The sequence below is a fragment of the Gadus macrocephalus genome, chromosome 18 (assembly GCF_031168955.1).
Source record: "Gadus macrocephalus chromosome 18, ASM3116895v1".
Taxonomy (NCBI): Eukaryota; Metazoa; Chordata; class Actinopteri; order Gadiformes; family Gadidae; genus Gadus; species Gadus macrocephalus.
Genome location: NC_082399.1, coordinates 372,850 through 388,375, shown reverse-complemented (window position 1 = coordinate 388,375; position 15,526 = coordinate 372,850). Strand labels below are relative to the sequence as shown.

The 15,526-nt window shown below is 47.9% G+C and overlaps 2 protein-coding genes and 1 long non-coding RNA gene across 25 annotated transcripts; 2 read left to right on the top strand and 1 right to left on the bottom strand.

Moving 5' to 3' along the window:
• Positions 1-5: 5 nt before the first annotated feature.
• tsr3 (TSR3 ribosome maturation factor) lies at positions 6-4,105 on the top strand. Of its 4 annotated transcripts, none has more exons than XM_060036954.1 (6): positions 6-353; positions 709-943; positions 1,597-1,790; positions 2,596-2,763; positions 3,634-3,708; positions 3,877-4,105. In XM_060036954.1, the coding sequence occupies exons 1-5, from the start codon at positions 242-244 to the stop codon at positions 3,690-3,692; spliced, it is 768 nt and encodes a 255-aa protein (XP_059892937.1). In that variant the 5' UTR covers positions 6-241; the 3' UTR covers positions 3,693-3,708; positions 3,877-4,105. The 4 variants fall into 4 exon arrangements, with proteins under 4 accessions (XP_059892937.1, XP_059892934.1, XP_059892935.1 ...); XM_060036951.1 differs by having other exon boundaries at positions 8-353; positions 3,634-3,688; XM_060036952.1 differs by having other exon boundaries at positions 12-353; positions 733-943; positions 3,634-3,688.
• LOC132446607 (uncharacterized) lies at positions 2,782-3,724 on the bottom strand. The gene is made up of 3 exons (XR_009522927.1): positions 3,452-3,724; positions 3,344-3,399; positions 2,782-3,291 (listed from the first exon to the last, which is right to left on the bottom strand). It is a non-coding gene; the product is annotated as an uncharacterized LOC132446607 (long non-coding RNA).
• A 359-nt stretch (positions 4,106-4,464) lies between the features above and the next one.
• Positions 4,465-15,479, top strand: pdpk1b (3-phosphoinositide dependent protein kinase 1b). 20 transcript variants are annotated; one of them, XM_060037046.1, is made up of 17 exons: positions 4,465-4,612; positions 6,514-6,777; positions 7,002-7,044; positions 7,166-7,303; positions 7,482-7,626; positions 7,730-7,824; positions 7,917-7,992; positions 8,425-8,493; positions 8,791-8,887; positions 9,019-9,192; positions 9,291-9,508; positions 10,553-10,610; positions 11,445-11,597; positions 12,476-14,097; positions 14,218-14,263; positions 14,299-14,355; positions 14,483-15,479. In XM_060037046.1, exons 1-14 carry the CDS (start codon positions 4,541-4,543, stop codon positions 12,587-12,589), a joined length of 1,716 nt encoding a protein of 571 aa, XP_059893029.1. In that variant the 5' UTR covers positions 4,465-4,540; the 3' UTR covers positions 12,590-14,097; positions 14,218-14,263; positions 14,299-14,355; positions 14,483-15,479. The 20 variants fall into 20 exon arrangements, with proteins under 20 accessions (XP_059893029.1, XP_059893022.1, XP_059893014.1 ...); XM_060037039.1 differs by having other exon boundaries at positions 14,299-14,378; positions 14,472-15,479; XM_060037031.1 differs by having other exon boundaries at positions 14,299-14,378; positions 14,449-15,479.
• Positions 15,480-15,526: the final 47 nt, after the last annotated feature.

Genomic DNA, 15,526 nt, shown 5'->3' with positions numbered 1-15,526 from the left:
TGCGCCCCCCATCCTTCGCTCTGACTAGCTGACTAGCCGACATGCTATTTACCAACGCATGTTTCCATCGCGTAGGTAACAGTTCCTCACCAACACTTCTTAGAGATCATTCTAAATTAGGATCGATTTGGACTTGTAAATATTTCTAACTAGTTTGCTAACAGGGACTTGCTATTACCGATAACTAACTTATACTAAGTTAACTACCAAGGGGCCAGCAGGTAACTAGTGAGGGGCCAGCATGGGACGAAAGAAACAGGGTCAGTTTGAAAGCAAGGGGAAGGAGAAAAGACACAAGATGAAGGGAAAGTCCATGGAGCAGTTCACGGAGGAGATGCAGTGTGCCCTGGAAGGTGAGGCTGACACGTGACCCCAGGGGGTTCTCCTCGGGCTGACACGTGACCCCAGGTGCTTCCCCTCAGGCTGTCATCCAATCTGTCACCTGGACAGGAAATAACTAACAACGGCATCGAACTGCATTCCTACTTTCACAGTTAATTTTTATTTTATACTATGGAAGTACTATTATTTAAACATTTTATAGTACTTGATTAATACTTAATGGTCCGTCCTCCCTTGTTTGTATGTGTCAAATGCAGAATCGTAACAGTTGGTATGGATTACATGTACAGCCAACCAATGTGTTGGCTTTAGTTGTTAATATCGGTTTCATGTTGCGTTTATTACTACCATCTCCATCTGGTGAAGAGACCTGTATGTTCTGCCCGTCAGCGAGCCTCCTGCCGCGGGAGGACAGGGAGGCAGCTCCGGTGAAGCTGCCCTGTCCCCTCGCCATGTGGGACCTGGGCCATTGCGACCCCAAGCGCTGCACCGGACGCAAGCTGGTGCGGAAGGGCCTGGTGCGAGGGCTGCGGCTCAACCAGAGGTTCAGCGGCCTCATACTGAGCCCCATGGGCACCAAGTATGTGACGCCAGCCGACAGGTAAACACAGAGACACCTCCTGGTGCATGAGGAGCCCGCTGGATGTTGGATTGACCTCCAATCCACACACTCTGACATTCCATCAATACGTTTTGATGGCCGACAAGATCCCTGTCACTTCAGAGATTGTGAAACATTGAATCCAGATTTATCAAGGTCATGTGTAGATGGTGAGGAATAAGGTAATGATGGATATTAACTTCATTCGAAACGGTAAGGAGAAGCCATTCTGTAGGTATAAAATTCCATGCAGGTCATTTGTTTTGTCTGAAAATGGTGGAAGCAAGAGTAGATAAATCCCACTGGCTTCTTTGTCATTTTTACTGATCGGCAACAACAACAACAATCTATAATCTCCTTGTAATGTTTGAACAATTCTTTATTATTCAGACCCAACCCTGACAATTCTCTAATCTGCTTTATCATCATCCCTGTGCGCAAAGGAAATATCACAATATAATAATAATTGTAAATATATCTGTGTGGGTATGCCAGTGTATTATTAGAGACTGGAGGGTTAAATAGCACAGAAATCCATTTCAACATGTGTAATATGTCCTTATGTTTCACGCGGATATCTGCATTTATGTTTTGCGATCCACAAACGGCAATAGGTGTATCCTTAATGCGAAATGCAATATGTCTCTGATCAGAACTATCGTGGCTCAGAATGGACTGGCAGTCATTGACTGTTCCTGGGCCAAACTGGAGGAGACGCCCTTCAGTAAGATGGTGGGGTCTCATCCCAGGCTGCTGCCATATCTGGTGGCAGCCAACCCCGTCAACTACGGCAAGCCCTGCAAGCTGTCCTGTGTGGAGGCCTTCGCAGCCACCTTCGTCATCGTAGGTGTGGCCTGCGATCAGTACAGGATGTTTCATGAATTAAACTGGTATTTTTGTACTTTAAATCATTTGCTACAGTTCATTTATATGTTGATATTGATATGATATACACTGTTTAGATACATTGTTTATTGGGGATAGAATCCTAGCATTGAACATGAAATTAAGAATCAACAACTTTATGTTTATTCTAAATTGGATGTTTTCTTAAAGATATGAATCTTTAAGATTTATTATAGATATGGACAATCTTCACTCATGAATGTTTTGATAGATTAATATTATTTTCGATGTGTATTTGATAGAAGTATTTCTTTCTATATGAGATGGTGTTTCTGTAGGAGTCGTGTTGATGGCCTCTCCCCCTCAGGGTTCCAGGAGCTGGCCTTTCTATATGAGATGGTGTTTCTGTAGGAGTCGTGTTGATGGCCTCTCCCCCTCAGGGTTCCAGGAGCTGGCCTTTCTATATAAGATGGTGTTTCTGTAGGAGTCGTGTTGATGGCCTCTCCCCCTCAGGGTTCCAGGAGCTGGCCTTTCTATATGAGATGGTGTTTCTGTAGGAGTCGTGTTGATGGCCTCTCCCCCTCAGGGTTCCAGGAGCTGGCCTTTCTATATGAGATGGTGTTTCTGTAGGAGTCGTGTTGATGGCCTCTCCCCCTCAGGGTTCCAGGAGCTGGCCTTTCTATATGAGATGGTGTTTCTGTAGGAGTCGTGTTGATGGCCTCTCCCCCTCAGGGTTCCAGGAGCTGGCCGTTCTATATGAGATGGTGTTTCTGTAGGAGTCGTGTTGATGGCCTCTCCCCCCTCAGGGTTCCAGGAGCTGGCAGAGCTGCTGCTGAATAAGTTCAAGTGGGGGGCGGGATTCCTGGAGCTGAATAAGGTCATCCTGGCGCGCTACGCTGCCTGCAGCTCTGAGGAAGAGATGCTCTCTGCAGAGAAGGAGTACATCGCCGCCCCGCGGGAGGAGGAACCCTTCGGTAACCGCCGGATACTAACGCATACAAGCCTCAGATTAATAATAATAATAATAATAATAATACATTTAATTTAGAGGCGCCTTTCAAGACACCCAAGGTCACCTTACAGAGCATATAGTCATCATTCAAAACTATGTAAAACAGACTAGGAATAAAAGGAAAACAGAGGTTAAACATGAAGAATAAAAATAATTAATAACACTCAAAGACGCCTAAAGTGAAGTGGGGACCTCACTAACCACCACCAATATGTAGCACCCACTTGGGTGATTGGACCCTAACCTCTGGTAACCCAGGGATACTAACATATACAAGCCTCAGATTGGACCATAACCTCTGGTAACCCAGGGATACTAACATAAAAGCCTCAGATTGGACCAAAACCTCTGGTAACCCAGGGATACTAACATACAAGCCTCAGATTGGACCAAAACCTCTGGTAACCCAGGGATACTAACATACAAGCCTCAGATTGGACCAAAACCTCTGGTAACCCAGGGATACTAGCATACAAGCCTCAGATTGGACCTTAACCTCTGGTAACCCAGGGATACTAACGTATACAAGCCTCAGATTGGACCAAAATCTTTGGTAACCCAGGGATACTAACATACAAGCCTCAGATTGGACCAAAACCTCTGGTAACCCAGGGATACTAATGTATACAAGCCTCAGATTGGACCAAAACCTAGCATAAAATAAAGGAATTATCATTGTAGAAGATGTGGCTGCCAAAGCAATAGTACAGTGCAGTTCAAAACATATATTTTCGATAGGAAGCTTTTATTATATATATATTTTTTTTAATTAATATTACCATTTATTGTACTATTGGGGGCAGTAGCAAATAACACGTAGTGTGTTTTGCAGATCCCTTCGATGTGGACTCAGGAAGGGAGAGCTGCAGTCTCAACCGGCCCCAGGGGTGAGCATCCAGGCACTGGGGTGAGACCCGGGGGTGAGCCCCGGGGGTGAGACCCGGGGGTGAGCCCCGGGGGTGAGACCCGGGGGTGAGACCCGGGGGTGAGCCCCGGGGGTGAGCCCCAGACACTGGGGATCTATCGACACATTGAACACCTGAAGTCTCTAGCTTCATCTGCCCTTTCTGCTTAGGCCTCCTGAAGAAGAGGAGGATTCTAGTGAAGAGGAGGATGCAGATGATGATGATGATGGTGTAGAAGAGGACGAGGAAGATGATGATGATGATAAAGGGGAAATAATTAACAATAAAGCAGAAGATGGGGAAGACAAGTGATGTTTGTAAGATATAAAGGAAGTAAGCTAACCTTTTGGGTAATGTTCAAAGTAATACACATTTGTAAATAAACAATTTATGTTTTTAGATGTCTGCGTATTATTCTCTAAGTTAAAATTGGAATATGTGGGAATTGGGTAAAAATATTGGCATGAAATGAAAATAAAAATGCCAGCAAAAACTTCTAGTTTTACCAGTCCTGTGATACGAATTCACAGGATTTGCGGAAAAGGGTGAAAATAAAACGATATTATTGAAAGTCGTCCATTGAATCGTAACAAACCAATAACGCAACGTTATTAAGGAATGGGCGCCCAAAGTGCGATGCGTCATTGTATGAGTAAAAGGTGAAAGGACTGAGGAGGGTGTAAATGTGGCGAGGGGGCGTGCCCGAGGGCGGGGCCAGCGTCCCAGGGGGCGGGGCCTGCGGCCCAGGGGGCGGGTCGTCCGCTCTTTGCGGTAACATTGTTGTGGAACGACGTCACAGCTCGAAAATGAAGGCGCAGAGGCAGCCATTACTGGATGTTCTCTAATTATTTTATTCCTAATAAATACTCGCGGAAAACTTCCATGGCAAGAGCCACAAGTCAATTGGCAAGTATTGTAGTTTCCCCGTGTGTGAGTCTTCGATGGCAGCGCTTCTGGGGTGGGATGTGATGGACAACAGATCTAACCCTAACATCGGGCCTCGAATAGCTAGCAGGAGCAGCTAGTAGGAGCAGCTAGTCGCTATGACGAGCCAGCACAACAGCTAATGTTCACTTCAGCTAGTGACTTCAGCACCTGCTCTAGTTCGGTTTTTAGGGTTCTCTCAATAGTTGTTTTGTGTGACACATGGCGGGTCCCGGTGGTTGGAGGAGGTTAGCATCGTAGCTGCTCTGAGGTTAGCATCGTAGCTCCTCTGATGCTTCATGGGTTCCAGCTTCGCGCTTCTTACGCCGCGGAGCTAACGGGATTTAGCACTGGTCGGGGCTACATGTTATCAACATTTCAGTAGTTGACGGCAAGATAATTCATGTTTCACAATCGCTAATCTTGACAATTTTTGGGAAGTGAAGTCCAGGTCCGGGTGGGTCGGTCCCATGTCGGGTCTCTGAAGCCGACGGCAGGTCGGTGAAGTTTAACTCGCTGTCAGCGGCCGGCTTCTCGGTTTACAGCGCTAGCTCATGTTAGCTCGCCTGTGAGCTAACGCTACGAGCTCGCAAACAAACTTTGTTGAGGCCTCATGATCATCTAGTCGTCCCGGTGCCTCGTTGACATTCATAATCCTGCTTGTTCGCGGTGATGGGGCCGAATAGTCCACTGAGAGACGTAGAGAGAGTCGTGGGTTAATGACCACACCTTTCCACCAGTGATAGTTTGTTAACCAGGAATAACAGGCCGAGAAGCCTCCTCTAGTGAGACGACCTTTCAGACTAGTGACGGTCGGACTTATTTAGCACAAAGTTTGAGGTTTAAAGATAGAAAACATGGCAATCAGCTAATCTATCAGACTGTCACATGCAATAAGAGTTGACATCTCGGGGAATGTATTCGCCAGATTTCACATCCACGTATTTTGTTTTTATTTCGTGAAACACCGATTGACTAGTATGGAAACAGCAAGCCGCTGCAATGATCAGTCAAGCAGTTGTATCCACAGTTTCTCCTCTTGGCCCTGCAGGGTGGGACCGGCGGTGTATGGACTCGTTTAATGGGCCGTTACTCAGTGTTGTCTTGTCCACCAAGATTCCAATCCTAAATATTAGGCCGCAATTCGACTAATAAATGAATGGCTTCCTGACAACAGGCAAAACTTTTCACTCTACTACTCTACTTCACTATTACGTTTGTTTAATCCGAATGTCATGTATCATAATATCTCGTGGATATCTTGTCATGCTTTAATAATCCTGTTTATTGATCACTTAAACTTCTGAGCACTCTTTACCCCTTTATTAGTGTGTGTATAAGATTAATAACTATTAGGATATGCGTTTGATATCTCTTCCTATGTGTCCCATCATGCCAATTGGTTCAGGGCTCTCAGAACTAGTTCCTTGAATATTGAATTTCTCATTTAGCAATGGCTCAGAACTCGGGGTCGGCCTAGCTCAGGAGGTAGAGCAGTTGTCTTGTAACCGAAAGGTTGCTAGTTCGATCCCCAGCTCCTCCTAGCTGAGTGTCGATGTGTCCCTGAGCGAGACACTTAACCCTAACTGCTCCTGACGAGCTGGCTGTCGCCTTGCATCGTTGACTCGGCCGTTGGTGTGTCAATGTGTGTATTAACTGATGTAAGTCGCTTTGGATAAAAGCGTCTGCTAAATGACTTAAATGTAAATGTCTATACTTACTTATTAATTCCAAGTAATTATGAGGCTTTCACTGGCTAGGCTAAATGTTTAAAATATCTAAAGGAGGTGAGTTGAACGGTACCCCCCCAGAGCGACGGCCTGAATAGATTCCTGCGTGGTTGCCGCTCCGTCCCTAACGACCTCCTTCTCCTCCCGTTGCAGTATGATGTTGTGCCCATTCAGACCAGCGTTGTCATCTGTCCCTGCCCACATCCCTCAATGGTAAGAAACCAGCCTGACACCTGCTCGCCACTTGCCATCCCAGGTGCAAGTAGCAGCCTCTGTCCCAGCATGGAGGCCCCGTCCGCGGAGGCCAGGGCCGCGGAGCTACGCACCCAGACGGCCATGCAGGCCTCCCAGCCTCGCAAGAAGAGGCCGGAGGATTTCAAGTTTGGCAAGATCCTGGGAGAGGGCTCCTTCTCGACAGTACGTCACCTGCATTCCGTCGAACCTCTGAATCAGCGCTGGATTGATGTTGTTACATGCAAGCATTCTTGTGGTCAAGATGCTTCAGTGAACCATCTGCGGTTCATCTGAGGTTTACTGTGGTTAGGTCCTCACTGGGGCTGAGGAGGTGATGGACATGTTGTCAAGGCGCATAAATAGAAATCCCAGGTGATGGATTGTATCCTTCTGATTTGTTTTCAAAGGTTGTCCTGGCAAAGGAACAATCAACGGGGAAGGAATATGCAAGTAGGTAAAATCTTCTGTCTGGACATGTGCTGAGTAGCGGGTGGCACTGTGGGATCTCCTATCTGCTCATGACTGACGGCTCTTGTGTGTATTGAACTTCTTCTCTCAATGTGTGTTTCAGTTAAGATTCTGGACAAGCGGCATATTGTGAAGTCCAAAAAAGCCCAGTATGTGAAAAGAGAGCGAGATCTGTTGTCAAATCTAGATCACCCATTCTTCGTCAAACTCTACTTCACCTTTCAAGATGACGAGAAGTTGTGTATCCTTAAACAAAGATGGCATGCTGTGTCTTGTGGAGAATGACTGAAAAATATCCTGTTCTTTTCAAATTGCTCAGGTTATTAAAGTTCCTATGACTGCATTTGAGCAGTCGTGATTACAGTGTATCAATCATGTAAATTATATTTTATGCGTGTTTACCTTAACACTTTTTTCAGATTTTGGTCTTAGCTTTGCTAAGAATGGGGAACTTCTAAAATACATTCGTAAAATCGGTTCTTTTGATGAGACCTGTACTCGATTCTACTCAGCAGAAATTGTTTGTGCTCTAGAATATTTACACAATAAGGAGATAATACATAGGTAAGCTGATCAATCGTCACATTGAATCTTGTTAAACCATTACTTTGTCATGTAATTATCTTGCTGAAGAGCTTGCCTCACTCGTATGTCTGTTTGATAACAGAGATCTGAAGCCAGAGAATATTCTACTGAGTGAAGATATGCACATCCAAATCACAGATTTTGGGACTGCAAAGCAGTTAACTGACAGTAAGCAATGTAAGTCGGAGCCCCGTGAGCAGCCTGGTCTCAGCACCTTTTCTCTACTACTTCACTTTTATTTTGACTCAATCTTCTGCATTTTCTTGCAGCTAAAGCGAACTCCTTTGTTGGGACGGCCCAGTACGTCTCCCCCGAGCTGCTGACAGATAAGTCGGCCTGCAAGAGGTGAGGGATCTTCAATCGTGTTCCACTCCCTGCGTTACGGGACCAACAGGAACCTCTATAACCATTGAGTGGATTATTAAGCACCTTGTGGTCCAATGTAACGTCCACCTCCTGGTCCAATGTAACGTCCACCTCCTGGTCCAATGTAACGTCCACCTCCTGGTCCAATGTAACGTCCACCTCCTGGTCCAATGTAACGTCCACCTCCTGGTCCAATGTAACGTCCACCTCCTGGTCCAATGTAACGTCCACCTCCTGGTCCAATGTAACGTCCACCTCCTGGTCCAATGTAACGTCCACCTCCTGGTCCAATGTAACGTCCACCTCCTGGTCCAATGTAACGTCCACCTCCTGGTCCAATGTAACGTCCACCTCCTGGTCCAATGTAACGTCCACCTCCTGGTCCAATGTAACGTCCATCTTCTCTTACAGTTCAGACCTTTGGGCGCTGGGATGTATAATATATCAGCTGGTCGCCGGGTTACCGCCCTTCAGAGCTGGGTAAGTTTTACTGTCCTCGTGCAGAGGGTCCATGTGGATAACATTCTAGACCGCGTGTTTGTTTTATATATAAATATATATGATGTTTTATTACTAGGAGCGTAGAACAGAACATTTAAACCAATGGGAAAAGATGGAGCTAAATGTTAAATCTTTTGATGGGAAACTGAGTGATTATTCATATTATTAGCGTGCACCCAGTTCTTGTCCAAACCTTCCTCCATTACTGTCAGTCCCTGTCACTTTACTCACATTAACTCTTTCCCCATTTCCTCTTGGTTCACTGCTCGGCTGCAGAAACGAGTACCTAATATTCCAGAAGATAACAAAGCTGGAGTACGAGTTCCCAGAGAAGTTCTTCCCCAAAGCCAAGGATCTTGTTCAAAGGCTTTTGGTAGGTCATGTTCTTTAGTTTCCAAGCAGAACCAGGTTAACGTACTGAAGGGAGCATGAATCCAACTAACAGATCATAACGAGTGGTTGAGGAAACCTCCATGTTGACATACATCACGTGACCTTCTCCAGTCTCTGGACCCCTCCATGCGGATCGGCTGTGAGGAGATGGGGGGCTACGACCCGTTGAGACGGCATCCCTTCTTCGAGACCACGTCCTGGGATGACCTCCACCTGCAGTCGCCTCCCAAGCTGACACCATACCTGCCCGCCATGTCGGAGGATGACGAGGACTGCTACGGAAACGTGAGATGCTGTGGATTCATTGTGGTGGCTTTGAGGTAGAGTGGGAGACGGTAGCCAGTAGGCGTGTCCAGCGCCTAACGCTCTCTCTGGGCCCGCAGTACGACGACCTGCTGAGCCAGTTCAGCAGCATGCAGGTGAGCCAGTCCAGCTCTTCCCACTCGCTGGCCGCCCCGGAGTCCCTGCCACCCCAGAGGTCCAGCAGCAACATCGAGCAGTACATCCACGACCTGGACAACAACTCCTTTGAGCTCCACCTGCAGTTCTCTGAGGAGGAGAAGCAGCTGCTGCTGGACAAACAGACAACTGGAAACCCCTGGTGTGTGTGTGTGTGTGTGTGTGTGTGTCCCTGAGTAAACACTAGGACCTCATTAGGGGTCCAAGCCAACAGGTTGGATCCCTATTGTTTTTGTAAGGATTATTATTCTACCTCCCCCTGAAAGTGGAACCACAGCCCAAACCGTAAATGGTGCACACGCGCCAATTACATGACTAGATCCAGAATCGGCACCGCTACTCAGAAAACAAAATCCAGACACGCCGGTCCCTAGGTGGCGCTATACCAAGGAATACGCGTTTGGGGCTATAACTCCCACACCGAACCTCCCAGAGTCCAAAAACTTGTACACACAGATGCACTGGAGTCTGCTGCAGCTTTTGGCCTAGGCCACGCCCATTTGCGTCTATGAATATTTTTCGCTAAATCGCGAAAACCGCAAAACTGTATTTTCGCTACTCCTCCCACATTTCTTGACCAATCAACACCAAACTTTGCCCACTGCATCGTCAGACGCACACAAAAAATAAAATTCGAACACTTTTTTGATCCGACCTTCGACGACGAAACGGTAGCGTTTGGAATATTGGTATATTAGCTAAATTAGACGTGGAAAATCAAAATTCCAAAAAAAACTAAAAGTAGACATCGGATCGAGTCCAAATTCTACACACATGTCGGTGCTAACCTTAATGTCGTTCGATAAAAAATTCGGAAAATTTCGCCATTAGGGGGCGCAATAAACGAGGAAATTGTATATCTTCTACAAAATTTCGCTGCGAAAACGCTACACTGACTTCTCGCTACTCCTACCACAGTCAAATCCTTTGTATCCACAGGTTCAGGGTAGCGTTTTGAACACATGCTTCGCGTTGTGCCGGCGAAATGCACATTTCTTGTCGCGTTGTGCCGGCGAAATGCACACTTCTTGGACCCCTGCATAACTGCTTGCAGTTCTAGTTGGTTTTGTTGCTTTAAAATATGATCATATTCTGAATATAGAGCTAAATGTATAGGGGGGGGGGGGGGAAGTATGTCGTGTGTGTGTATATTGATTGGGTTTTTGTCTGTCTTCCCTTTGCACAGGCACCAGTTTGTTGAGAATAACCTGATCCTCAAAATGGGCCCAGTTGATAAACGAAAGGTGAATGTTCTCTCGTTTTCTAATGGCCTTTGAGTCATTGTTTCTTTAAATACGATTTACGTTAACCTGTGTTTTGGTAGTTTCATAAAGTTTTGTTTATACCCTTGATTATATGGAGCAGGGGGATTAGGCCTTTGGGCTAGGGTTAGGCCTTTGGGTTAGGCCTTTGGGCTAGGGTTAGGCCTTTGGGCTAGGGTTAGGCCTTTGGGCTAGGGTTAGGCCTTTGGGCTAGGGTTAGGCCTTTGGGCTAGGGTTAGGCCTTTGGGCTAGGGTTAGGCCTTTGGGCTAGGGCTAGGCCTTTGGGCTAGGGCTAGGCCTTTGGGCTAGGGCTAGGCCTTTGGGTTAGGCCTTTGGGTTAGGCCTTTGGGTTTGGGCTAGGGCTAGGCCTTTGGGTTAGGCCTTTGGGTTAGGGTTTGGGTTAGGCCTTTGGGTTAGGCCTTTGGGCTAGGGGTAGGGTTAGGCCTTTGGGGTAGGGTTAGGCCTTTGGGCTAGGGTTTGGGTTAGGCCTTTGGGTTAGGCCTTTGGGCTAGGCCTTTGGGCTAGGGCTAGGCTTTTGGGCTAGGCTTTTGGGCTAGGCTTTTGGGCTAGGCTTTTGGGCTAGGCCTTTGGGCTAGGCCTTTGGGCTAGGCCTTTGGGCTAGGCCTTTGGGCTAGGCCTTTGGGTTAGGGTTTGGGTTAGGCCTTTGGGCTAGGCCTTTGGGCTAGGGTTTGGGTTAGGCCTTTGGGCTAGGGTTAGGCCTTTGGGCTAGGGCTAGGGTTTGGGTTAGGCCTTTGGGTTAGGCCTTTGGGCTAGGCCTTTGGGGGCTGGGGTCTGAACCTATGACATGCTCCACAGGGTCTGTTTGCCAGGCGGAGGCAGCTGCTGCTCACAGAGGGCCCACACCTGTATTACGTGGACCCGGTCAACAAGATCCTGAAGGGTACCATCCCCTGGTCCCTGGAGCTGCGGCCCGAGGCCAAGAACTTCAAGACCTTCTTTGTTCACACGGTAAACAGAGAGAGAGGATCGGAGAGAGATCCTTTAGATCCTCCATGAAAACATGTGGTGGTCAAGAGTATAGGTTCAGTTTAGAGATGACCTTCACATTGTAGGCCAACCCTGTATGTCTGAGATGGGGGGCCTGATGTCTGAGATGGGGGTCCTGATGTCTGAGATGGGGGTCCTGATGTCTGAGATGGGGGGCCTGATGGCTGAGATGGGGGGCCTGATGGCTGAGATGGGGGGCCTGATGGCTGAGATGGGGGGCCTGATGGCTGAGATGGGGGGCCTGATGGCTGAGATGGGGGGCCTGATGGCTGAGATGGGGGGCCTCATGGCTGAGATGGGGGGCCTCATGGCTGAGATGGGGGGCCTGATGGCTGAGATGGGGGGCCTGATGGCTGAGATGGGGGGCCTGATGGCTGAGATGGGGGGCCTGATGGCTGAGATGGGGGGCCTGATGGCTGAGATGGGGGGCCTGATGGCTGAGATGGGGGGCCTGATGGCTGAGATGGGGGGCCTGATGGCTGAGATGGGGGGCCTCATGGCTGAGATGGGGGGCCTGATGGCTGAGATGGGGGGCCTGATGGCTGAGATGGGGGGCCTGATTGATGGCTGTTACAGATGATGAAACCGAGAGCAGGACCAAAGCTCTTGCAGGACAGGAGTTTCTTTATTTTTTAGGTTCAGCAGAGTTAAAAAAACAATGTGGTGATCCTATTAACCATTACATAATGGTCCTTTTCCACTGAAGCTTTAATGCTCAAATAAAATGTGGACACAATATTGATTCTCAGCTGTTGACATGATGTTGACGTGTTTTATAATGCTGTAGCTTTGAGGGTGAGTAACCGGGTTGTATTTTATTTTTTCTTTCCCCCTTGCAGCCCAATCGAACGTATTATCTAATGGATCCCAGTGGGAATGCTGACAAATGGTGTAAGAAGATCCAGGAAGTCTGGAGAAAGATCTATCAAAGCCACCAAGGCCCTGGCCTATAGGGTCGAGGCTCCTCTGTGGCCCCGCCTCATCCCTCTTTGCTCCAAGGCCAATCACTGAGCAGAGTAACATCCTCTTTAGTGTCCTTCATCACCGCTATGTAAACACTCTTTTTAGAGACGCTGGCATCTAGACCTTGTTAGTTTTTTTCTGAGCAGAACCACGGGATAACACACGGTGGATCCAGAGTGCCTGCTTGTTCTGTGAGGCTTGTGTTGCATTGGTCCACGTGTGGACGATGAGACTGCTTACCCTGCACATCTGCTTCTCATCCAACCTGCAAGGGAAAGCAAAAAGAAAAGTTGTCTTGTCTGTAGAAGCACAGGCTGCGGTACCTCCGACTCCGTCAGGTGCAAGGGCTGGTTTCCTGCTGCTATGACGACTAGAATCAGTCCAGCTGTGTCCAACAGAGCGGATACAGTATGATACTTCAACCATATTCTTATCCTTCATTGTACGTGTAAGGAGTATTCAAAAAGCCCATTTCTAGAGCATATATACTACATAGTCGCTGCAGATGTAACCTGATCCCGGGTTAGGACTCGGGCGGGCTCTCACCCTGACCCAGCTCCCCCCCCCCCCCCGGCCTCCCTGCTCCGGGGGGCCGTGTCCTCCGGGTGGGGTGTGTCCTCCGGGGGGGCGTGTCCTCCGGGGGGGGCGTGTCCTCCGGGGGGGGCGTGTCCTCTGGGGGCCGTGTCCTCTGGCTCTTGGTACCCCCTAGTCCAGTTAGGGTCTCCTTGCCAGGGAGCAGGGCTCCCGGACGGCCCATCTACTAGGGTTTCTGTTCTTCTAGTGGGAGCTCTCCAAAGACCGTTTGTGGATATATTGCTAAAGGGAGCGGGTGACCATGCCACTAGCTTTGACTCTTCATCATAACGTGCTTCGCTTTCCTGCACGGCCTGTCCTGTAGCGCAGTCCGCCTCACTCTCATAGGGCACTGGAAATATCCTTTATACAAGTTTTGAATCATGGGTATTTTGACTTTTTTTTGTGGCATCCATAGCTCTTATTATTGACTGATCTGGCTGTTCTGTACCATCACTGGCTCTTTTCTTTGTGGTTTGAATATTTACCTTTTTTTTTGGCGGGATTGTAGACTCAAATTTAGTTTGTCCTGAAAGAATCTTTATGCTGACCCCCCCCCCCCCCCCCCCCGATGTCGGACAGGAAGAAGCCTCCTCAACTCTCACCTTGGATCTCTCCTCAACCAGCGGCTGTAGGCTCTGGATCAGACGGCCAACGGTTGGGATCCTCCTCTGAAGGTTCCTCCTGAGGGTCCTCTGAAGGTTCCTCCTGAGGGTCCTCTGAAGGTTCCTCCTGAGGGTCCTCTGAAGGTTCCTCCTGAGGGTCCTCTGAAGGTTCCTCCTGAGGGTCCTCTGAAGGTTCCTCCTGAGGGTCCTCTGAAGGTTCCTCCTGAGGGTCCTCTGAAGGTTCCTCCTGAGGTCCTCTGAAGGTTCCTCCTGAGGTCCTCTGAAGGTTCCTCCTGAGGTCCTCTGAAAGTTCCTCGTAGGTTCCTCCTGAGGGTCCTCTGAAGGTTCCTCCTGAGGGTCCTCTGAAGGTTCCTCCTGAGGGTCCTCTGAAGGTTCCTCCTGAGGGTCCTCTGAAGGTTCCTCCTGAGGGTCCTCTGAAGGTTCCTCCTGAGGTCCTCTGAAGGTTCCTCGTAGGTTCCTCCTGAGGTCCTCTGAAGGTTCCTCCTGAGGGTCCTCTGAAGGTTCCTCCTGAGGTCCTCTGAAGGTTCCTCCTGAGGTCCTCTGAAGGTTCCTCGTAGGTTCCTCCTGAGGTCCTCTGAAGGTTCCTCCTGAGGTCCTCTGAAGGTTCCTCCTGAGGGTCCTCTGAAGGTTCCTCCTGAGGTCCTCTGAAGGTTCCTCGTAGGTTCCTCCTGAGGTCCTCTGAAGGTTCCTCCTGGGGGTTCTGATGTTATGGGGAGCGGCCCGACTTGGCTCGCTTCTCTCCCCTCGTTACATTTGGCCCAAGGAGTAAATTGAGCAAACGATTTAAACCTGTGCTTTCGTTAAGAAACAAAACGTTCTTTTTGAAGCTTTTAGTTTTCACCATACGCGAGGTCCTCCCTCAAGGGTCCCCCCCAATGGGGTCCCTCCTGGCCGCATGGCGGCGCTGGGGAGGAGTCAGGACGGAGGCCCAGAGCCAGGGCGCAGAGTGGGAAGTCATTAAAGGAGATCTGATCCAAAAATATCCCCACAGATTAAATTGCTGTATCTGTCTTCAAAGTCAAGTAAACACTATAGAAATGTGTTTGCCTCTCTTGCTAGAAAATTGTTTGAATCATGTTGGCGGAAGTTAGTTACATTGTTTATGGAATACTCTACCTGGTTTGTAACTGACTAGAACTGTGATGTACAGACGATGTATTATTGAAATCTGAAGCAAGTAATGCAATGATATTAGGATACAGTTTTTGTATTTTTATTCTTGTATAAGGTTATTTGATGGCTATTGTTTAGCCTCTAGCTCATGTGTTATTTAAATTCTAATATATGAATCATATTTGGATTGAAGTCATGTTCAGGGGCCATGGAGTGTATGTATTGAGATGTAAAGCCTTTGAATGTGAATAATTATTGTAAACTATAATATTTTACAGCTTTTTCTTACTATATCATATACATTTTCTATTTGCTCAGTGATTTAATCATGTTTCTGATAATTTAATGAATCGGTTCATCCTCTCTGATTATTTGTTCGCTAGGTCAGTAGATGTTGAATGAGGAATTTTCCACTTAATGCTTGGTAGTCCAGTAATTAAAGCATGTAGGGATTTAGGCATACAAATAAAGTCATGTGTCCTGTCTTCTGTTAACAACAAAAAGCAACAGCGTTCACTGATAACGGCGTCTCAACATTTGCAACATGTAAATAAAGTACCAGCCCATCGAGAGTGTCTTATTTTGTGTCGTGTAAATAAGTTCCGACGCATCACC